General features: G+C 38.3%; 1 protein-coding gene and 1 pseudogene across 2 annotated transcripts in view; one reads left to right on the forward strand and one right to left on the reverse strand.

Annotated features, from left to right (window-relative positions):
• Positions 1–357: 357 nt before the first annotated feature.
• Positions 358–1,256, reverse strand: LOC122063815 (annotated as a pseudogene).
• Positions 1,257–11,947: 10,691 nt separating this feature from the next.
• The window catches only part of LOC122062507 (SAL1 phosphatase-like), a 23,251-nt gene continuing 10,839 nt past the window's right edge, over positions 11,948–24,359 (forward strand). The window contains exons 1-4 of one of the 2 annotated variants that reach the window (XM_042626156.1): positions 11,948–12,258; positions 18,588–18,663; positions 21,809–21,882; positions 21,997–22,202. In XM_042626156.1, the coding sequence (XP_042482090.1) occupies positions 12,064–12,258; positions 18,588–18,663; positions 21,809–21,882; positions 21,997–22,202 (551 nt within the window). In that variant the 5' untranslated portion in view covers positions 11,948–12,063. The remainder of the gene's footprint in view (positions 12,259–18,587; positions 18,664–21,808; positions 21,883–21,996; positions 22,203–24,359) is intronic. The other variant, XM_042626151.1, reaches the window with a different exon arrangement.

Raw genomic sequence — 24,359 nt, forward strand, 5'->3', positions numbered from 1 at the left:
ATTTTCACATTTTATGAAGAGCGGGTCACGTTGCTTTTCACATTTTTTTTTTTTCTTATGCTTATATTTAAATGGGCAAGTTAATCCTATCCGCGTGTGTGGCCATTGTGCTAGTGATATGCCAATGGGAAAACGCATGGAGGCAGGTTGGGGGTGGTATGGTTTTTTTTTTGGGAAAATTACGTGATTACCCACTATTGGGTTTTCTTTTACAGAAATACCTACATTGGGTTTGACTCAACAGATTTATCCAAAAAAACTTTGTGTTTTACAAAAATGACCAAAACAGTGACAATCGTACATACGCCTACGAATTGGATATGTACATCTTCCAATCGGTAAAAAAATCCCTGATTTTCATTCTATACTTTTGTACAATCGGCTCTTTAACTTCCGATGTTCAGCTTCAATCTGGGCACTAACCCGATCAAATCTCCGAATTATTACAGACGCCTTCAAACCTCCGTCATTGATGGATCCTTCCACCATTCGATACCCAATCTCTTTCCCCTTCTCATTATCCATCACCGCAACTGTTGTAGGCCCTGTGCCACTAATTGTACACCCGAATGCTCCCGCATCGATTGCAACCTTCCTCACAGCTTCCATATCCCAGGAATCAGAGGTGCTTGTTTCGGCTCCGCAATGTTATCCGACGACAATGCAGACCCCAATACTTTCAAATCCCCCTGCAACACAGACGCCCCAAGCACCCCTGCTTGGCTACAATTCCGTATATGATGTGACATCTCAATCTATGTTGGTAACACATCCCTCATCTTCTTCTCTGAGCTTCAAATTCAGGAGTGACGAGAACAAAAGACAGCTCCTTACTAAACGGAAAACTCAGTCGGATCAAATCAAGCAGCTCGTAGCACCCATGATCGCTCGTGCTATGTTATCGGCATGGTAATCTGAGACCTTAGCCTCCGATTCCAACCCTGCGACAACAAGGTCTGAGCTGGACAATTTCCGACCAAAAATCAGCCACAACTGTAGTGGCGGCACTTGCATGCGCTGGATCTGAGACCGCTCCCTAAAGGTAATCCTTTCTCAAGAGAGAGCGATAGACCAACCGATCGTGTCCCAAGCATTTTCATGGCGGAGATCACCCCAACTCCGGCTCAATTTAAGAGCGGATCTTTGTTGAGCCTTGATGAACTATCTCGGACGCTATTAATGGAAGAGATTGAGATCTCACCTAGACGAATGTCTGAATCAACTCATAGAGATGCGCTCAATGATGGAAGTAGCATAAAATGGAAATAAAAAAAAAATTTTACCAATGGGAAGATGATACATGCCTAACTTGTAGACATACTAGAGAAGGTGTACGGTTGTCACTGTTTTGGTCATTTTTGTAATACACAAAGTCTTTTTGGTTAAATCTGTTGAGTCAAACCCAACGTGGGTATTTCTGTAAAACTAAACCCAATACTGGTTAATCAGGTAATTTTCCCTTTTTTTTTTGCACTTGCTATGAGTGGGCATACTTCTTTTCTCCGATTTAAATCAAATCTGGCTCTTATCTTTAGTGTTTATCACCCAGGTCTTACCCATAGTTACCTGATCGAGCGCCATATGATGAGGCGATGATCCAATGTTTTGAGAGAGGCACAGAGAATGAGACATCAAGAACCATTGGATCATTACCTTGTCACATGACGCTCAATTAGGTAACTATTGGTAAGACATGGGCGATGGATGTTAAGGAGAAGAGTTGAACCCATTTAATCTAGGGCAAATGATTATTGCTTGATTGTGTAATCTCCTATCTACGGGTCAATGAGAATGCACATCATAGCATCCATATAGATGAAATTTTTTATTTCACTAAAAACATAGTGGTAACTCATCATATCTGGGAGCATCATTGTTGATCTTTTATCTTAGAATCAGATTTGATGATGTAAAAGCGGTCTTTTCGTATGGATACATGGAATTTTTTATTTATTAATTTTGGGATTGGGGGGGGGGGGGGGGTTTGAAATATTGGGAACGAGATCGTATCCTGGGCTGGCGTTGGCAAAGTCATAAAAAGGATCAAAACACACCACGAACCAGAAGAAGCAATGACTTAATAATTACCCCATCAAGGATTAATTAGGGGTGTCGATCGGTTTGGTTTGAGTTGGTTTGGGTATGAAAACATTGAAACTGAAATCAAAACTAGGAAATTTTGGTTTTGATTTCATTCGGTTTGATTTTAAATTTCTTGTATCAACCTGTAATTAGATTGGTTTTGATTTTGGTCTGATTTAGATTTATAATTTGTTATGCAAATTTAAACAGGATTATGAAAAAAAACTGTAATTTTTTTTTTTAATAATAAGCTTTGGGTAGATTTTGGGTTTTATACCAATTTTGGTTTGGTTTTGAATTCATTCCATTCTCAGTGTGGTTCGATGTGATTTTGAGGTCACAATGTCTGAAACCAAACCAGCTCAATGAGACTTTTGGTTTAGTTTGATCCGGGCTATTTCCAGGTTGATCTGGTTGCTTTATCAGTTTCGATTAGGTTTTGACACCCCTAAAGGACATGGATTAATGTATTAGGTCATATCATCACTTTGTTTCAGCATAATTGTGATTATAGTTTTAAAAATTATATCCAATCAATATTGGCTAGGACCGATCCAATAACGATGTAGTTGTATAATCTAAGGGTAAAAGGTTCAAAATTGATTTATAATTAAAAAAAAAAAAAAAAAAAAAAAAAAAAAAAAAAAAAAGGAAGAAGAAGAATCCATTAGATCCAACCCAATTCTGAACGATCAGTTGCGATTGAGATCAGTCTCAAGTTTTAAAAATTTGATTATCATTTTTTTTTTTTTGGATACTAAGTTCGATACTGATATGTATGCTTAGCATCAATAAAAAATGTGGTGTTTTCTAGAAATTTTTACCGATTCAAGCCTCTCAAAGTCAGAAATCATAATTGAACATTAGATGGGAAACCCATCCCCTAATTTAACAGTGTGTTAATTTTAAATTCCCCATTATATGATCTTCGAGTTAAGATTTATATATCTTCTGTATTTTGAGAAAAAAAATTGTTACTATCCTAAGGCATTGTTTGATAATGTTTTTGTTGTTTCTGGGTTTAGAAATAGCAGAAATGACTTTTCACGTTTTTTGAAAAAAAATTGGATTTTTTGGTGTTTGTTAAATTTATTTCTTGAAATATTTTTTGCAGACATAAATGCCACTAAGTTCCTGTTACCCGGGCTTATAGCCAAGAAAATGTAATAATTCATTCTCCCTTTGAGTTCACAAATACTCTCTTTGGTTTTTGTATTTTCTAAACTATCCTTCAATATTCCATTTCTTTGATTGCAAGCCCTTATAGCAGAAATTTTGCTGCTACCCCAAATTTCATCTTATATTTTATAATATGAAACTAAAGTTGCTCTAAATTTGGGTTTGCTCTTTGGACCAGCGGTTCAAATCCCTCCACATCCCATCTTTCTATATATAGTAATTACATGGTAGTAGAAACTGTAAAAGTTGAATTTTCATTAGCGTTTTGCAGTTTTTAAAGTTTTCTATTTTTTTTTCTTTTTTTATGTCGAATATGAAACTGAGTTGACTAAATGAATAGATGGTGATATGAACAACAAATTCACAAAACATAAATAAAAATGCCATGTGGAACATATTTGGGGAGTTATTTGGGGCAGCCATAACTCCGTGACCAAGTAAGGAAACAAAGTCAAGAATTTAAAATCTTAATCTAGACCATGGAAAACATGTGACCATGCAATTCTAAACCATGATCTAGAATTTCTTTTAAAATTTAGACAAACAAAACTAAATATTCTTTTGGGCAGGAACAATATAAGGCAGATCCACTTAAAAAGATAGCATATGCCAAATAATCTCATAATCAATAGTATCAAATGATTCTTTTGCTATTATCTTTTATGTTTTTTATATATACAAATATTTTAATCAATAAAAATAAATGAAAATACCATGTTAGGAGAATCTTTTCATGGTAACCATTTTTTAATTTAGATTATATTTGGTATGTATTCTTAGAATATATTCTTGGTCGGTAATACATTTTAAGAAATCACATCAAACACAACATTTGTCTTATATTCATGGTCTTAAACATTTAAACCCAATATTCATTCAACATATATTTGTATTCTTATTTTTCAACCTCAACATTTCGCAGGTCCGGACACTCCACCCTTTGAGATCTCAAACTCTAAATCATAGTTAAAAAGAGTGAATTGTATAACTATACTTTGAAATCCTTTGGAATCGTACAATAAACATTTTAAAATTAAGGTTGTGCTTGGTATGATTTATTTTAATGCATCATCAACTTAGAATATATCCCAAGAATACATAGCAAATGCAAGAAGGAGAAACTTTAGGTTTAATTCAATTTGCAAATTTTAAGAAATGATCAAAATTTGGTGAAAAAGGAAAAGAAAAAGGGGAAAAAAAAGGCATCCAGCCGCTGAAATATATGCCTTCCCCATCTCTATGTCCTCTTTTTTCTTCTATTCAATTTTGTGACCATTTCTATGGGACGATTTGTGACTCATCGAAATCGACTTACCCTGTCACATCCCATTCATACAGAATCGGACCGGTGATCGGATTAACTCCGGTTAACCCAAACCTGTTAGGATCATCTCATACAGTACCCAACCACAGCATACCCACATCTAAGATAAACGTTCAAAAGTTCAGCGAAATACTTAATTTACCTGTAAATACCCCCAATATACTTGATACCCAAATTATAGTATATAGATAAATACACGTGGGCCCGCATGCATGATATTTACACAAAAGAATAACAATTTATGTATCAAGTACACAAAAAGGGAGGTCATTAAAATAATCAAAAAGTAAAATTATGTACAACGTCATTACTGCGATCTCGCAGCACAGCCCTCGCACGTGCAATCAGCACCGTGCTCATACTCCTCGGGGACCCACCAATCCTCATCGAGAAACTCAACTGTGGGGCCCGACCCTTGATCTTCAGGCTGGTGACCTGTAAAATCATCTAAAAGATGTGCGCACGTGGGATGAACTTACTAGCTCAGTAAGTGAAAAGAAGGACTACACAACAATCCACAAAACAATCATATCCATATGCACTATATGCTATACAATTCATTTTAAATCTCATTCGCCTAAACAACATTAATAAATCTTTGGTTTTGTGCTACTACAATCACAGTGCGTGTATGCCCCAGGTACGAGCCGTGAACTCCATCCCTCGATATGCCCATAGGGTTGTCGGAGAAGGCCCACCGTGAGTACTCGAAAAAGTAAAGCATGCCGACCACAGGCTCTCAACATAAAAGTAAATGACAGAAAGTAAAGGTGCTAACTTCAGCAATTTAAAAGCAGTACGATTGGCCCTCTTGAATATACCACTGAGGTTGCCGACTATCCTAATGACCAGTCAGGCGTATGTCTAACCGCCATAGTGACCCGACAACCGCGACCACTGCTTCCCCCCAAGTGATAACCCAACACCTCAACCCCTATTGGGAAGGGTTGTAACACGAAAAAATGATAATCGTAAACCGTATGCTCCTATATGACATAGTACGATTGCATAGTGCTACCACATCCCATTCCACGGGCCACCAATGCACTCGTTTCCAAGTCGACTGTGGTATTTAGTCTAATAATGCATCATGCACAGTGGTCCAATCATTAATCACATAAGCACATCAATCATTTAGCTTTGAGAATGTTAAACACAACACACATATCATAATCATATGAGGATGACTAAGCTACACAAAATTTGCATGATGACATGGCTAGTCTAGATACAATTGAATGATGCCAAATAAACCTTAAAATAAATTCAAACGTCCTCTCCCACTTAGTTGTCATGTACAAAGACTCACGTCCGGTACGGATGAGATCCGGCACGAGAAACGTAAATTTTAGTGAACCTATCATAAGTAAATGGGGTTAGTATTTCACCACCTTGGGGTAAAAACTAACAAGATTTGGTGATTAAATCATGTTTAAAACCATAAAAGAAGGTTATCCGTCCGTTTTGGGTCCATTTGGATACAAAAATCACATTGGGGGTCTCACGGGTGGGTCGGACAACCCACCTATCGCGGCCCACCTGTCTTCTCAGGTGGGCGGGCTGACCCGGTGGTCTTCTCAGGCGGGTTGGTCGGCCCGTCGATTCTTGTCCACTGGTGGGAACCGAGGGTTTGCCCTCTCAGGTGGGTGCCCTCAGGCGGGTTGGTAGGCCCACCGGTCCTGGCCCACCTGAGGGGGCGGAAATTTGCCTTCTTCCTTGAAACTTTTATCAACATTTGGGAAACCAAATGGGGCTTTTTTAATCACATTTTTCACACATCCAAGGTCTTATAAGATGATTCTAACCTAGATCTAAGTTAGATTTAAGGATTGAAAAGCCATCTTACCTTCTTTGCTCAAGAACTCTTTCAAAATCCCAAAATCACTTCTTAGCTCAAGAAATCACCAATGCTTCTCAAATCTTGTAAACACTTCTTCAAATCCTTCAAAATCAATACATAGACCATCTATTAAACTTTAGATTCATCATCTCAAGTGGGATTTATAAGATCTCAAGAAACTCTATTCAAATCAAGGGTTTTACTTGGGTTTGGTGAAAGTTTAAGAAGCATAGCCTTTGCTCACCTCCAGTCGTAGATCTCGTGTTGGGGATCACTCTTCCAGCGTCAGATTGGGAAGATCATACCTTGGCATCGCCCAAAGTCATTATTTCCTTCTCTTCCTTCCCCTTTCTTCTTCTTTGTTCTCTTTTCTTCCTTCTTTTCTCTTTCATCTTTACTCTTCTCACCTACTCTTTAGTGTAATAAATGAGAAAATGAAAAACACAATAATGCTATTTATACTTTAAAACATCTAGTAACCACATGGGTGAGTCACTCAGGTGGATGGAGACGCCCGCTTGTGACCACTCACCTAAAGGCCAAAAATTAGCCAATAAGTGGGATTTTGACGGAATTCAACTCTCGGCATGTATCTCACTCTCGGCACAAGGTATATTATATGTATGCACTTTAGGATACTGCTACATACCAGCATTACCCGTACATGGCCTTATGATATGTGCATGTGCACAGCTTGGGTACACCCGTCTCCTCTGGCATTGACTCGGACTTGTCTGGCCAACCTGTGTTCAAAGTCACCCTTGCCATCATGGTCCATAAGGAACCCGCCTTAACCCTCTCTGGTTCGGGTCCTGCATGGTTAAATCGGGTCAACCGTGTAATTAGACCAGGTTTAAAAAGTAGGGTATCACGTACCCCCTAATGCGTATATAAATTCATACAAGTGGCAGATGTACATTCCTCTCCCGAAAGGCACATAGAAAGAAGTTGGAAATGAATTAATTCAGATATTAAATATTTTTACATTTCAAAAAATCAGTACCAATAAATTGATAATTTTCTAAATTTCTTACCGGATATAGATACCCATGTTGTTTACTTAAGAAATGTCCTCTCATGGGTTTTTCTTAATTTATTTTCTCTCTCCTTCTTGATTATTATGGAATACCCATCCCCATTCTCTATAGGAGTTTTGTCAAGATTATGAAGAGGGAGAGAGTTCTCCCAGCAATCCAATGAGGAACAACAAAATAATTTTATATGTAAAAGGCAAAATCTTTTTTCATGTGAAAAGGATGAGATACAGAAATAGAGTGCTAGTGTATCCTCCGTGGTTGACTCGAAAAACTATTTTTTAATTACTAGTGAAATATGGAGAGGCAACTAAATTTGGCTTTTGGTACTTCTTTCATTCCCAAAATTTCATTTTTTGCATTTAAAAGCAGACAATTTTTATGCGGAGACACTCAAAAGTGTCATTTTGGATGAAAGGTGTTTAACTCCATGATTTTAAGATATTTACTTAGTAGTTTAAAATTTACTTTTGATGGCATTTAGGTTTGAATTAATAACAATAATTCAACTAGGTTAATAGGAAAACTTGGGGTGGGCCTGGGTTTTCAAAAATTCTACCCAGCTCAGCCCAACTTAGCCCAACCCAGCCTAGCCTAGCCTGGTTGCACCGTAGTAACTAAAAAGTGTCAATTTTCATATCGAACTGATCGGTTCAGCCTGAATAAAACCGAATCGAATCCTTTTCAGTTTGGCTTTATGAATTGATAGAACCAAAACCAACTCAGATCGATTATAACTGAGACCGGTATAAAACCAGACCAAAACATAATTGAAAAAATCGATAAAAAAACCAATTTTTTCCAATATATTTTTGGAATGCATCATATAAAAAATCGAAACTGAACCAATAGCACCCCAATAAGAACATGTTAAGACAACTTGATCCAAATCGGACCAAAACCAAAACAAACTTTTGGTTCAACAGTTTGATTTTGATTTGACTTTTTTTTTTTAATCAAGGTGCTCGGGTCAGCTTATGCACACCTTGACTAATCCTCGGGAAGACTAGCGCAGTAACCCACCGCTATGGTCTTCACTTAAATCGTAAATGTATAGATAGAAAATTGAACCTGGAAATGTGTGCAAAACTAGTTGATCAACCTGACTAGAATCAGATTGAACCAACTGATCAACACCCCTACTAGTAACCAGCCATTTTCAATGTAATCAGGTGTGAAAATTCCTTGCAAACCATGGGATTTAATTCCTAGCTTCAACCACATCAACTCAATGTATCCCTCCACTTATAGTATTGAATTATTGATCCCCAACTTCTCAAAAGTTTGAATAATAAACAGGGAAATATAACGAATACTAGCATTATGAACAGCATGAATTGATATGGTCTTCAACACCACCCAACCACCCAATAAGATGATGTCATCACCTTATGTATGCGCTGATGATAAGAACAATTGTCACAATAACTCTGTGTCACTCTGCTAGAACCATAAGCTTATGTTTCAAACGCTTTTCTATCTTTTATTTTGTTTTGAGGTATTTCACTAACTCTCAATTTTAAAGTGTTATCGAAAGTTTGAGGTTTTGATCATGATGTAAAGAAGAAAAAGAGTACCAATAATACCTAGAGAACAAATTGACTTTCTAGAGAGAGGGCCATAATTGGATGGGATATGCTGAATGGTCACATTTGCCTTTTGCCCTTTTAATTATAATTATAATTATAATTTTTATTTTTGTGGGGAGATTGTCAAAGTAAAAGATGTACAAAACTATTGGGTTTGATAGCTTTTATTTGAACAGGTTGATGAATTAGTTCAATTGTGTAGTTAGGTTAGCATATTTGAATGGAAGTGAAGAGTCTTCAAGTAGTTGAAGTTTGAAGGTTTGAAGAGAAGTTTAATCTTTCAAGGAGTGTAAGTGTTTGATGATTGAAGTAATTAAGAGAGAGAGAGAGAGAGAGAGAGAGAGAGAGAGAGAGAGAGAGAAGGGTTTTTTTAAGGAGAAAAAGACAAGTAGAGAAGGAACCTATATTGGGAGGTGTCTTCAAAAAGAGAATAGGGAGATTGAGTAGAGTTGAGAGAGAAAGAATTAGAGGGTGAGAGAGTGACAAATCCCGCAATGGTAAGAAAGAGAGGTGTGTACAAGGGATTTAGGCTTAAAAATCAAATTGTTAGGGTTGCACTAATGTTTTTCTCTTCTTGTTAACAGAAATTTGATTTAACTTCGTAAATGTAAGTGGTTTTGTCAAACCATGTAAACCTCTTATATAATTGTTCTTTTTATTCATATTGTCTAACACACCAAATTTGAAAGATGCTCACATTGGAAACAAGTAGGAAGAGGGGAGAATAGTACAGTGCCACAGGAGTCAGGAGGAGGGTTACAACTTGAAGAGGGGAGAGAGAGGGGGATAGTTCCATCTAGAGGTGAATGGCATCTTCTTGTATCGAACACTTTAACTGCAACAGCATTTGTACTCCCACCAGGACCGGCCAAAAGCTAAGACATGCCACTTTCAAGGTAACACCGCAAGCCCCTCAAGCAAAGGGTCATTGGCTCTTTACCAAAGTTTAAAAGTGAAAAAGAGGAGCAGAGACGGTGCTAAAGCTAATTAAGTAAACATTAGAAAGGATTCTTCACATTGCAACACCGCAAGCCCCTCAAGCAAAGGGTCATTGGCTCTTTACCAAGTTTAAAAGTGAAAAAGAGGAGCAGAGACGGTGCTAAAGCTAATTAAGTAAACACTAGAAAGGATTCTACACATTGGTTCCTTCACGAATCTGAGGCTTTGTGTGAAATATGCTAAAACCCTAATTATTTTCTTAGACCAAATTGAGAAGAGTGGAAGGCACTGTTGTTTGGTCCACATGGCATTGCCTCTTTCTCATCCTCAGTGACTTAATTGATATGTCTCTTACTCCTCACGATCTACTTCAGGAGGGCACTTTGAAGATGGGTGTTTGGCTGCACATATGATATGTATATTTATTTTCCAATTTCTTGAAATGTTTTATGGAAGAAAGAACGTTATTCATTCTTGCATGTACACACCTAGACACAAAGGATGCCGAAAAGACTATGCTGCCCTAGTGCTAAAGATGCTCCCGTGCACCTCCCATTGATCCATGTTGACGTGTACCTGCACCAGCAGGGGTAGTGTTCACTTGCCCATGTGTTATTTATCCCGTATCCCTAATTTATCCTAACTCCGGCCCACTCCTCCATAGGGTAGTAGCAGAGGAGGTCATCAATCATGACTACCTGTAGGGCTGTGGGCCTGCGACACTATTACTTATACCTAGTATGTCACCACTAACCCAATGCACAAGGCCGCCGTTACTGCATGCAAGATCTTGGAGGGACGAATATATGCATTCTTACCCCTGCTTTATAAGAAAGGATGTTTCTAAGTTTTGTATTGCTAACTATGTTAGCAATTCCCGATTGTACTTGAGCTGAGTTCATGTAAAAGATCACTTTCCATACGGTTTCATGACAACGTATATATCCCCTCTCTTTCATTAATGCTTCTCTAAGCATTCTTGATAGCAATATGTCGGGAAAATTATCGTAAAATGACATGTGTCATTATGAAACTATACGTAAAGCATTCATGTACCGGCAGGCGAGCTAGAATCCATATTTTAGGCGTTTTATGCCTTTGCCTGATTAGTATACTTGCGTGTTGTTTGTGGTGTAATTTATGAAAGCCAGGTTCTGTCTTGTTTGTTGGGCTTGACAGAAAAAAACAAAAAATATATGGGTCTTAGAGAGAGAGAGAGAGAGAGAGAGAGAGAGAGAGAGAGAGAGAGAGTAGGCCAGCCCAAGCTTGACCCATCAAATGGAGAATGTCTTTTGTGACTTCAACTAATGAAGGTTGATCCATTCGAAAATTCCCAAAAAGCCTAAAAATGTCATAGAGTTGTATTTGGGTATTTTCGGATTGGGCTAATTTCTCATATGGCTTATTGTCATATTTTGTTCAATTTACTAGGGACAAAAGAAGAACTTCTGATTAATTGGCTAAGCCTCATGTGGTATAAACTACAACTATTGGAAGACTAAGATGCCATTTGCGACTCTCTTTGGCCATCCCATTGACATCTTTAAAAACAAAAATGCATTTAAAATTAAGCCAAAAAAATTCGGTTCAGTTTTGGAGCTTCGAAAAGTTTAATTTCAATCGGTTTGAATTTGAGACCAAAAATAGTTGTGTTGAACTGAACCGAAACCAATAGATCAAAATCAAACGTAAATTATATTAAACCTTATAATCATATGTTTTTATTAAATTGTGTGAAATTATCAATGTAGAGCCCAATGTCAATGTGTATAGGCATCAACATGAATGTGATTTCTTTTTTCTTTTTATATTAGGCAATAATTTCATGTAAAATTTAAGATCTCACACTCGCCCTCTCATCTCATATTCTCATTGATCCAAAAAAGAGTGATCTAGTGAGACCTCACCTTAGAGGTCATCTATTTTTTTCCGATTAACTCGGTGGAAATACTTGTCTTGTGTCATTGCGTGGGCCAGCGGGTGCAGGGGCCACTCGCCCTTACAGAGAACACTCCCCCCATAATCTTTATTACAGCCGTACAGCCCGATATCCAGGGGGCAGTAGCCCGTGAAGAAATGGCATCATCGATTGTTAGCTTTTCAGGGCTCAAGAGTATAAATTCAGTGAGATTGCCGTTCTCCGCTAGAACCAAAGTAGTGAAGCCTCTCTTGTCTCTCCTTCTGAGAACAGCCCCAATTGCTTCGATGTCGTATGAGAAGGAGCTCACTGCTGCGAAGACAGCGGCCTCTGTTGCAGCGCGGCTGTGTCAGGCAAGTTGTTACCTGATTTGTTTAAACAAGTGTTGAAGACCCAGTGCTTGTTCTGCTCCGATTGATAATTGATGCTCTTTGGTTGATCGAATTTCTTGCTTTCTGTGGGTTGCTAGTGTTATTTATGTAATACCCACATCATAAATTCGTTCTTCCAAGAAAACCCAAATGTTGGATTGGCGATTCAACAATTTTATTACCTTTTTTAATTTTTCTGTGCTTGTTCCGTCTGGGGTGGGTAGAGGAGAAAGAATTTGATTTCTCTGATTAGCAAATGCTTCGTTCTGTGTTCATTTATTTGGGAACCAATCTCCTCGTAAATTTGTTCTTCTTATATCACAGATCCTCTGGAATTACCACTCGTGACTCTTGAAACTTGAAATGCTATAAAACATCCTTGAATGGAGCCAAACTCTAGTCTGTAACTGCCGCAGTTTTTATCTTGTGCTGGTTACACCAACGAGACATTTTTTGAGGACTCCCACTCTGAATGAAATAAAAGGGGATATAATGATTAGCATAAACAATATTGAACTCCAATCAACTCAACTAAGTCTTTTCCCAGATAAATGTTGGTATATGATGTATTGTATTCCGTCACAGTTTAACTCAGGGAGTACTGGTGCAGCGCCTCGACAGGCAGGACGGCGGTCCCGCTAGCCGATTAGTGTGCCGTGGGGGTTGCAAGGGGGGCGCAGATCCCCGCTTGAATTTTTTATTTGAGGGTAATTGTGTACTTTCCGGATTAGAGTTTTTCGCTATATATATTTGTAGCGAGAGTTTCTTACTCTGAAATACAAGCAATACTGAGAGATGTGAGGGACGAGCGTTGTAACCCTATTCTCCATTGATAGTGAAGCAGGATCTCATCTCACTGAGGACGTAGACAACTTTGTTGAACCTCGTAAATCTGTATACATTGTTTGTTATATTTTTCCATTATCTTCTGCATCGTTTTAGGGTTATGTTTCTACAAATTGGTATCAGAGCTATAGATTTTCGTTTTCTAGGGTTTGCTATCATGATGGCAGGAAAGGGATCGAATGTCAAGTATGATATCGAGCGGTTCAATGGGAAGAACAATTTCACCCTCTGGCGTCAAAGGATGAAGGATCTTCTGATACAATCGGGTTTGGCGAAAATATTATTGGGAAAGTCGAAGAAACCTGTAAAAATTATTGACGAAGAATGGGAAGAAATGGAAGAAAATTGGTAATTGTTATTCGATTGAATATTTCTGATAATGCCTTACAGTATGTTGTGGGTATCAAATCTGCACCGCAGTTATGGGCGAAACTTGAAAGCATCTACATGACGAAGTCCTTAACAAACAAGTTGTTCGTGAAAAAGTAATTGTATTCTCTACAGGTGGAGGAAGGTACGGATCTATTAGAGCATCTTAACATGTTCAATCAGATCGTAAGTAAACTTGCAAACCTAGAGGTTAAGATCGAGGATGAAGACAAGGCGTTATTGTTGTTGTTGTCGCTCCCAGAATCATATGATACACCTGGTAACGAATCTCTTGTACGGGAAGGAGACCATTGAGATGGATGAAGTCGTGGCTGCCCTCATGTCCAATGATACAAGGAAGAAGGTCAGTAGTACAAAATCTCAAGAAGAAGGTCTTTTCGGAGGTGACAAGGAGCAGGAAAGAGGGAGATCAAATCAGAAGGGATCTGGGAAGAGTCGATCGAAATCAAAAGGGGCAAAGACAAATGTCTCATGTTACTATTGTAAGAAGGAAGATCATCTGAAGAGAGAGTGCTTGAAGAGGAAGGCGAACTTGAAGAAGAAAGGTATATATAAGGCATCTGAGGAAGCTAGTGTGGCTGACAATTAGATGGAGATGATGGGGATGTACTTTCTATATCATCAGGTAAGAATCAACCTTTTGATTCTGGATGTTCATATCACATGTGTCCACATAATGATTGATTTGATACATATCAACTATATAATGGTGGGTCTGTCCTAATGGGGAATAATGCCGTATGCAAGACCATTGGGATAGGCACTATCAAAATCAAGATGTTTGATGGGATAGTAAGAACTTTAGCAGATGTGAGACATGTACCAGAATTAATGAAAAACTTAGTATCTTTGGGGGCACTTGACTCAAATGGTTGCAAGTATATAGCAGAAGGTGGAGTTCTCAAAGTTATTAAGGGTGTCATGGTTGTCATGAAGGGACAACTAACTGGAAACCTATACAGACTCATAGGGAGCATAGTTACAGGTGGAGCATCTGTGACTATAGATGCAGGATCTGATATAGATGATACCTATCTGTGGCATATGCGGTTAGGACATATGGGAGAAAGAGGATTGATGGAACTTCATAAAAGAAAACTGTTGAAGGGAGTGAAAACTTGTAAACTGAACTTTTGCAAGTATTATGTGTTCGGGAAACAATGCAAAGTTAGTTTAAAAATTGTAAAACATAAGAGTAAAGGGGTGCTTGATTATGTGCACAGCAATGTATGGGGTCCTTCATAATAAAATCTAAAGGTGGGGTAGAATACTTCGTGACCTTTGTTGATGATTACTCAAGGAAAGTCTGGATCTACTTCATGAAGCATAAAAGTGAGGTATTCACTAAATTTAAGGAATGGAAGGCTGAGATAGAAAGGAAGACAGGAAAGAAAATTAAGTACTTAAGAACAGACAATGGAAGGGAGTACATGAACGAGCCATTTCTAGAATTGTGCAAAGCTGAAGGGATTACACGTCACTTCACGGTTCCAAAGAAACCACAGAAAAATGGTGTAGCTGAAAGGATGAACAGAACACTTCTAGAAAGAGCTCGGAGTATGAGGCTGGATGCAGGGTTGAGGAAGAGATTTTGGGCAGAAGCAGTGAATATGGCATGTTTTCTTATCAACAGGTCTCCATCAAAGGCAATTGATTGTAAAATTCTCGAAGAGGTATGGACATGAAAATCAGTAGATTATTCTATTCTAAAAATATTTGGTTGTCCAGCCTATGCACATGTTGAGAGTGAGCAACGTTCCAAGTTAGACTCAAAGTTTAAGTAGTGTATTTAAAAAAAAAAAAAAAAAAAAGGCGTAAAGGGATTCAAGTTGTGGGATCCAAGTTCACAGAAAGTTGTGGTTAGCAGGGACGTTGTGTTTGATGAGTCTCATATGGTGAAGTCAAATTGCAATTCACAAGCAGTTGATGAATATAAAGAAGATTCTACTGTGCAAGTGGAGTTAGGTGAGTCAGAAACAACAAGAGAGAATGAGTCATCAAGTGACTTACCAGGACAACAGGAAGCAGTAGAAATTCCTTATACTGTGGTAAAAGGTAAAGGGAAGCATACTCACAAAGCACCTGTGAGATACGGGTTTGAGGACATAGTTGCCTATGCCCTCACTGTAGGTGCAGGTGATCCATCTTCCTATTATCCTATTATGATGCTTGTGCACAACATAATAAATGGATGGCAGCTATGATGGAGGAAATGGAGTCTCTATAGAAGAACAAGACTTGGGAGATTGTGGAAAAACCCAAAGGAAGAAAAATTATTGGGTGTAAATGGGTCTTTCGTAAGAAAGAGGCAGCATCTGAGAAGGAGCATAAAGGGTATAAGGCCAGACTTGTAGCCAAGGGCTATGCACAGAAGGAGGGGATAGACTACAATGAAATATTCTCTCCAGTGGTGAAACACACTTCGATCATGGTACTACTTGCTTTGGTGGCCATGTATGATTTAGAGCTTGAATAACTTGATGTGAAGACTGCATTTCTTCATGGTGACTTGGAGGAACAGATTTATATGGAGTAGCCTGAAGATTTCAAGGTGCAGGGAAAAGAAGATTATGTTTGTCTGCTTAAGAGGTCGCTTTATGGTCTTAAGCAATCTCCTAGGTAGTGGTACAAGCACTTTGATTCCCATATGATGAAGATTGGTTACATAAGAAGTGAGTATGATAGTTATGTTTATTATAAAGTGCTAAGTAATAATTCCATTCTTTTGTTGATGCTTTATGTTGATGACATGCTCATTGCTGCAAAGAGCAAACATGATATAGTCTCTTTGAAGTCTTTGTTGAGTGCTGAATTTGAGATGAAGGATCTTGGTGCTGCTAAGAAGATCCTTGGCATGGAAATCCTTACAGATAAAAATGCAGGTAAACTTTGGATAACTCAGAAGAGGTATATTAAAAGGTGCTAGAGCGTTTTAATGTGGAAAATGCCAAGCCGGTTAGCACTCTGTTAGCCAGTCACTTCAAGTTATCTGAAAGGGAATGCCCTACAACACATGAAGAGGTGGAGCATATGTCTCAACTCTCAAGTCCCCTATGCTAGCGCAGTTGGGAGTCTCATGTATGCTATGGTTTGTAGCAGGCCGGATTTGTCTCATGCAGTCAGTGTTAGCAGATACATGAGTAATCTAGGGAAGTTCCACAGAATTGGCGGGTTATGTTGATTCTGACTATGCCGGTGATTTAGACAAGAGGTCTACTACAGGGTGTGTATTTACATTGGTTGGTGGACCTATATCATAGAGGGTGATGCTTCAGTCTACAGTTGCATTGTCCACCACAGAGGCAGAGTACATGACGGCAGTTGAGGTTGCCAAGGAAAAAGTCTGGTTGGCTGGATTGGTTCGTGAGTTGGGGTTGGAGCAAGGAGGTATAATATTACATTGTGACAATCAGAGTGCCATATATCTTGCAAAGAATCAGGTGTTTCATGCAAGGACAAAGCATATTGATGTGAGATTTCATAAGATCAGGGAGCTTGTGTCAGAAGGCAGTATTCACTTGAGAAAAATTTATACAAATCTCAATCCTACAGATATGTTTACCAAGCTAGTTACTACAGAGAAGTTCGAGTCCTGTTTGGACTTGATTAATGTTACTCATTGTTGAAAATGAGGGGCGCACCAAATAGGTGCGGGTTTGTACCTCTAATGAGGTACAGGGATGAAGACGTCTACAAGATATCTTTACAGGAGATTCGACAGAATTTAAGCCAAGGTGGAGATTGTTGGTGTATGATGTCTTGTATTCCGTCACAGTTTAATCCAGGGAGTACTGGTGCAGTGCCTCGACAGGCAGGACGGTGGTTCCGCTAGCCGGTTAACGGGCCGTGGGGGTTGCAAGGGGGGCAGGAGCCCCCTTCGCATAGCACTCCACTCGAATTTTTTATTTGAGTTCAATTGTGTACTTTCCAGATTTGGGTTTTTCGCTATATATATTTATTGCGAGGGTTTCTTTTTCTGAAATGCAAGCAATACTGAGAGGTGTGAGGGACAAACATTGTAACCCTATTCTTCATTGATAGTGAAGCAGGATTTCATCTCACCGGAGACGTAGGCAACCTTGCCGAACCTCATAAATCTGTGTGCATTGATTGTTCTGTTTTTCCATTATCTTCTGCATCGTTTTAGGGTTGCGTTTCTATAATAAATGGGGTTGGCTATAGGGATCCTGTTTCGCCATTCAACTCTATTTGAGTTATTGGTAATAGTCAAGCCTGAGTGACTGGCATGAATAATACCTCCACGAAATTCAATTTCTTCTCTTGTGCCATTGAACTTTGTTTCAACCTCAACCATTCTAATGGACAAAAACATCCCCCTGGATATTTTGCTGAGCAGTTTAGATGGATATATTCTGATTATGTCTATAAATTATTCATTCAGCTAAGCCACATTACATTGCATGGATTTAGGACCAACTTGACATTTTGTGTGCGCTCTGCTTTCGAATATTTCATAAGAAAATTCACAGGTAGTTTGTGGGGGATGTGGTTTACAAACTACAAACAGGAGTTTCATATCATTAAAAAAAAATCCTACAAACTCTTGATAGGTTAGTTTTAGGAGAGCTGCAGGGTTCAGTTTGAGAGTTCAACCTTGGAAAAGCCTTCAAACTATTGGAGTATACATAGGTTCCAAAATTGATGTGCACTTTTATTCGATAAACCTCCTCAAACAACTTCAACTTTGTCAAGGCTGCATAATGGATGACATGGAGTTGTCTCTCTGAAACTATTAATCAAGGTTACGAATTTCTTCATATAAAATGCATAGGCTGGATTAGAATTTAACTCTTTAGAATTAGTTTTGCAGACATCATTTTCATTGTATATTCTCTAGGTGATTTGAACTTTTGACTATGATATTGAAATAATCAGGGCTTCAGTTGTTGTGATTTTTGATTTATTAATTAATCATGTTGTTTTGAATTCTCAAATTTTGTTTTAACCGTACTAGCCTTATTTGAATATCTGGTGGGCCATTTTCCTCCCTTAACACAACTTTGCTTAATTTAATAAAAGGAGTAATATGGTATAATTGATGTTTGTGTTTCCAGAAGGTGCAAGCAGCACTTCTACAGTCAGATGTCCAGTCAAAATCTGATAAAAGTCCTGTAACAGTGGCAGATTATGGTTTGTAATCACTATCTATGCAATTTTGTTCCTTGTCTTCTCTTTCGTCTGCTGATTAGTCACATCATTGTTTGGTTGAAGGGGGAGACATTTAGTATCTATTAATAGATTTGAAAAGCTGCTTTCCACTTGACATTATTGCACAAAAGATTTTGTGTGTTATTTTACATTGCATACAGAATATAGAGGCATTATTTGTTCTATGATTCATACTAATTTTGTCTAGGTTCCATCTGAAACATTCTGTTTCCTGTTCCTGAATTCATAAATGTACATACGTTGTAGGGTATTTAGAGCCTTTAATGGGTCAGATTGAAGATCTTTGGAGATAAAAGAAAATTCAGCTAGTAAATAGTCACAGTAGAAATTTAGCTCTTCTTTGTATTCTTACATCATCTCAAAATTTTTAGGGAATTTCTGATAAAGTTCTATTTTCTAGTCAGGACTCAGGAACAAACACTGTCTGAAGTCAGAATTTAAAATCTGAAGACCATGCAGTAGGATATGTGACAAAACCAGAGTAAGAAAGGAATAATGGTTGTGTAGGAGAAAACAAGGAGGAGGAGAAGAATAGGAAGAAGAGAAGGAGAAGAAATCGTAGGAGAGGAGAACTCTAACTGAATTCCCCAACTGATAGGAAGCAAATTTTCTTTCCCATCACTATGCCTAGTGAAACACTTCACTATTTGCCACATGGTAGTACATGAGCTAGTCCATATGATAGAGGACCAGTCAAGCATCTCATTGGTACAATTTCAGCTTAAAATGAGTAGATAGCTAAAATTACAAAAGGTGCAATTTTGTATTTTATATTTATCAACCAAGGCCTCTCGCTTATGGCCTTGGGCAGCCTCTCACTAACCCTAATGGCATCACATCAACTTGCAATGGACGTACACCATGCGACATTTCTTCTCACAGCAATAAGGCCCAAAACCAATTCTCATTCAATTAATCCAATCATTCGGGGAGGAAGAGGCTCTGTGGCCCTTACAATATAAAGAGTAGTCTTTAACACCTCAAAAAGGAAAGGAGAAACTACTTAAAATTATGCCACCCTGGCTGCAGCAGTAGTGCTGCCTTGTACATCAAGGAAATAAAATTAGAAGCTAAAGGTACTACTATTAATAACCAGTATAAAAACTAAAGCTAACTATCTAGTAGTACTACAGAAGGACCAACGATTTGGTTTTTAGTAAACTAGCAAACACCTAGACCCATGAGCGTCGTTTGGCCGGAACCAAAGTCCAGTTGAAGAACCATGGTCATGGTTCTTATTCTTGCAGCTGTACTGTTTGCAGTGCAGCTTGTCTACATCAGTATGCAAACCAACACCCCACCCCCACCCCAAAAAAAAAAAAAAAAAAAAAAAGAGTAGAGGAGTAATATTAAGTTGAGTGCAGGCCTTAGATAGCAGAAAAACTCCTCAAAAAATCATGGATCATGGAATTCTAACAGCTATATTGAAGAAAATGGACCTGTTTCAAAACTAGTAACTTGAGATCCAAAAAATTAGGAATTCAGGAATCTCCTAATCCACAGGTCAGATAAAGACCAAATTTTGGTTGAAAGAAACCCTTAGGGTAGTGAACAACTTCTCAAAATATGAGGCAGATATGGTGGGTAGATCTGCGACAACAGATTCTCCCACAATAATCAGGAAAACACCCAAAACAGGGTAGTTCAGGGCCTAATCTTGCAGAGAAAATAGTAACAACCAGAATATGATAATTCCTTTGTTGCAGCAGAAAAATACATCCATCAGAGCAGCAAATCAACAGCAAAAGAAGACTCCTTCCACGCACAACACCACCCCACCCCCCCCCCCAAAAAAAAAGAAAAAAAAAAAAGTAGAAAAAAAGAAGAAGAAAAAAAACCTCCTGTTCTAGTTCTTCTTTTAACAAGAGAAGACGTCATGAACAAAAGATGCAGCAGAACTATTGCACTCTTCCACGATCCGTTGAAGGACTCTTGAACCAACAACTAGAGGATGTGGTCACTGGTTGATTTGCTCTAATATCATGTTACAACTGCCTATCCCAAAAGCTCAAACTGTTAAGTTAGGGTCTCACCAGCACATATCAACACCCCTTGCCCCCCTACCCGGGCATGTGCAGGCCCACGCATACATAGCTCTGCATGTGACATCATCACATGGCACACTGGCACCAAGGGCCACAAAGTGTAGGGGCAAAACAACACCTAACACAAACCCTTTGCACGTACCAGGGATTGAACTGCCGGGCCCTGGCCTACTGGCTTGGATACCATGTGACAAAAACCTGAGAAAGAAAGGAACAACACCTGCATAGGAGAAAACAAGAGGAAGAAGAAGAATTGGAAGAAGATAAGGAGAAGAAGGCGTCGTGGAGGAGAACTCTAACCCATGGTTGGAGAGAATTGAATTCCCCAACAGATAGGCAGCAAACAGACATATATTTTTAAACCCTTGGTAGTGCAATTACAAGTATGCCCCTATTAAGTAAAGACATACAGTTGACAGTAAGAAAGAAGTACAAAAGACAATAAGAAATACTTTAACAGGATCATTAGGAGGCTTTTCGCTTAGGAGACCAGAGGTAGACACTCAATATGGTGGCTTTTTCACCCAGCATGTGTATCCACAATGTGTAATGATCCTAAAATCACCATGCAATTATTCCTTTTATCTTTCTCCACATAAGGGGTCCTCACTAGGGGGATGGATTTTTTATTCTTTATAAAAAGAAAAAAAATCTCTGCCAAGTAATTAAAAATTGCACCTTTTCAAATTCTTATCCTGAAATGGTTGCTCTGTACTATGCTATTGACTGAATCTAGCCATTGAATTTGGTAAAGTCATCTGATATATTTGTAAAAAGACTTTACTAGTAAGGTCAAGCCACCCCCTCACACACACACACACACACACACACACAAAAAAAAAAAAAAAAGAGAAAAAGGAAAGAAAAAAAGAAAAAAAGAAAAAAAGGGAAAAACTGTAGCTTGCTCAAATGTGCTAACAACAAGAGAGGAAAATGAGAACAGTTTCCTATTCTTCTTGTGGCTGTTGTTGGGTTTTTTTTTTCCAGCTTTTAGGGTTGATGGAATTCCTATTGAAATAATATTTATTTTTTCAAGTTGATGCTTCATCTTATTTTTTCAGGTTCACAGGCACTAGTTAGCTTTGTGCTGGAGAGGGAACTTCAGTCTGAATCCTTTTCGTTGGTAGCTGAGGAGGTAACATGCAGACTCATATTATTGTTAAAATTCATAGTGCATGAGATGGATCAGTGGCATTTGTTGTTTTATACTTCTGTAGAAGCTTACAATATGATTTAAGTATTTCTCTAGGATTCTGGAGATCTCCGCAAGGAAACTGGTCAGGAAATGCTGGAACGTATAACTAAACTTGTGAACAAGACTCTATCTAGTGATGAAACATACAATGTGTCTCCATTGTCTGCAGAAGATGTGGTTAAGGCCATTGATAGTGGCAAATCTGAAGGGGGTCCTCTTGGCCGGCATTGGGTTTTGGATCCCATAGATGGTACTAAAGGGTGAGTTTAATTATTAAGTTTGATAGCGGAAATGAATAGTTGCTTTTCGTTAAGCAACCATTTAGAAGAAAATAAATTCTTACTGTACAGGAAAATGAGGTTTTTGTCATTGATGACATGGCATTTTTGTTTTTCTTTCTCTGCTTTATATCTTTTTTGTCTATCTGAATGAGTATGGACTTTTTTCTGCAAGTTATGTGTGACTGTGACATTAACCATGGATCCAGTGACAAATAAATAACAATGAGCATCTGTTCTCAGCAATTCATCTGAGATCTTTTCCCCTTAAGACATTGTTGAAAAAGTGTAGTGGGTTGATGGCAACTGTACCTTTTTTTTTTTTTTTTTTTCTCTCTAGATGTATCTATTTCTTAATTTAGTTTTGTCCAGGGATACCAAATTACCAAGTTTCTGAAACATTTTGATTTGATAATTCATAGGTAAGCCATAGGCACACATTTTGTACCCATTTATGGATAGATAAGTGATGTAGACAAGCTGCACCACAAACCGTACAGCGGTAGGAATAACAAAACCAGGCCCATATTTAGGTCAACAGTTCTTCAACTGGACTTTGGTTCAGACCAGACCAAGCCCATGGGTCTGGGAGTTTGCTGGTTTACTCAAAACCAGAATTGTGGGGGCTATGTTGGAGTTTCTTTTCGTTAATTAGTAGTTACTTCAAGTAACTAGTTTCTATTTACTTGTTAGTAATAGGCTCGTTTCTACTTAAGACATTTCTATTTTTCAGTTGCTTGTTGTACAAGGCTTCACTACCAAGGTTCTAAATCTCAGGTTTCGACCTTGGATGAAGCCAAAATTTAGGTTGAAATTTCTGAAACCTGGTCAAAGTCAGCAGGTACTTTTGGGGCAAAATTTGACATGTCATGGGCTGGTCAAAACTGGTCAAAATTGGTAATTTTCAGTTGAAACTGAGTGAAACTACCAAAATGTGCAAAATATCGTCAAAACAACCAGTTACATTTTGGTTTCGACCATGGTTTCGTCTCGGTCCATACCAAAACTGTGAAATTTCAGTCATTTTGACCAAGATTTCGAACCATGTTCACTACTACCATGTATTGGGCCTATTTTAGCAAGTTTCTATTTTATTACTTTCCTTTCTAGAGGTAGTACACTTCTCTTTATATGTAAGGGGCCTTAGAGCCTTCTGGCTTCTGGACACTTTTGATAGTGAATAAATGTTGTTTTTTTGCCTTTGTTTGCTGTGCGATGCAGTTTTGTGGTGAGATGCCCTGCTGGTTAGTGAGATACCGACTGAGGCCATAGGTGATAGGCCTTGGTCATATCCCCTTATTCTCTCCTTTATTTGTACTTCATTTTGATACAATCCTAGTCATTGTGAAGCTGTCCAAGACCTTCTGAAGTTGTGTTATTGCCTGCTGGTATCATTGGAGTAAAGTGCTGATGATAGTGATTAGAGGTCAAGAGCAGACCATATTCTCCACTCTCCCATATCCTGCAGTACCTTCCCTTGAAATTCCATTGCAGCAGTTTCCTATCCTTCATATCTTCCAATTTGCCCAGCAGATTCTTGTAGTGTTTTGAGTAGTCCTACTGTTGGAGGACTTCCGTTGAGCAGAAGTTTAACCCATTCTAATGGTTACTTATACTACAAATTAGTAAGTTACTAAATCGGTCCCTACTTAATAATTTCATGCCTTTGTTCCTATAGTTCAATCTAACCATCAGTTTGATTACTTATTTAGAGAAATGTATCCAGCCATCAATCCCTTTGGTTCTAATTTGGCATTGATCTGTCCAGAAGTTTTGTTTGATCTTGGTTGTTGCTAAATCTGAGACCTCCTTTGTATTTTTTGTTCTCTCTATTATCACAGCCCGTCTGACCATTAGATTCCCATCAAACCTGGGAGTATTGTTCCACTACCCTATCTCTATGTTCGACCAGAACTTGGGCTTGATCTGAGCCTTGGTTCCATGGCCATCGGTCCCCTTTTGTTGCTGGAATTTATACCCTACAGTCCTGCTTGTGGATGCGGTGTAACTACTTTCTGTTTTAGCGAGTCTAGACCTATCAATAAGTCTAGGTAGGTACATTTAATAATTCTTATAATCACATTGTGGATAAAAACTATTCGTCATGTGTAAACACACATAAGTCATCATTTAACCCCC

This window comes from Macadamia integrifolia, chromosome 2 (assembly GCF_013358625.1).
Source record: "Macadamia integrifolia cultivar HAES 741 chromosome 2, SCU_Mint_v3, whole genome shotgun sequence".
Lineage (NCBI taxonomy): Eukaryota > Viridiplantae > Streptophyta > Magnoliopsida > Proteales > Proteaceae > Macadamia > Macadamia integrifolia.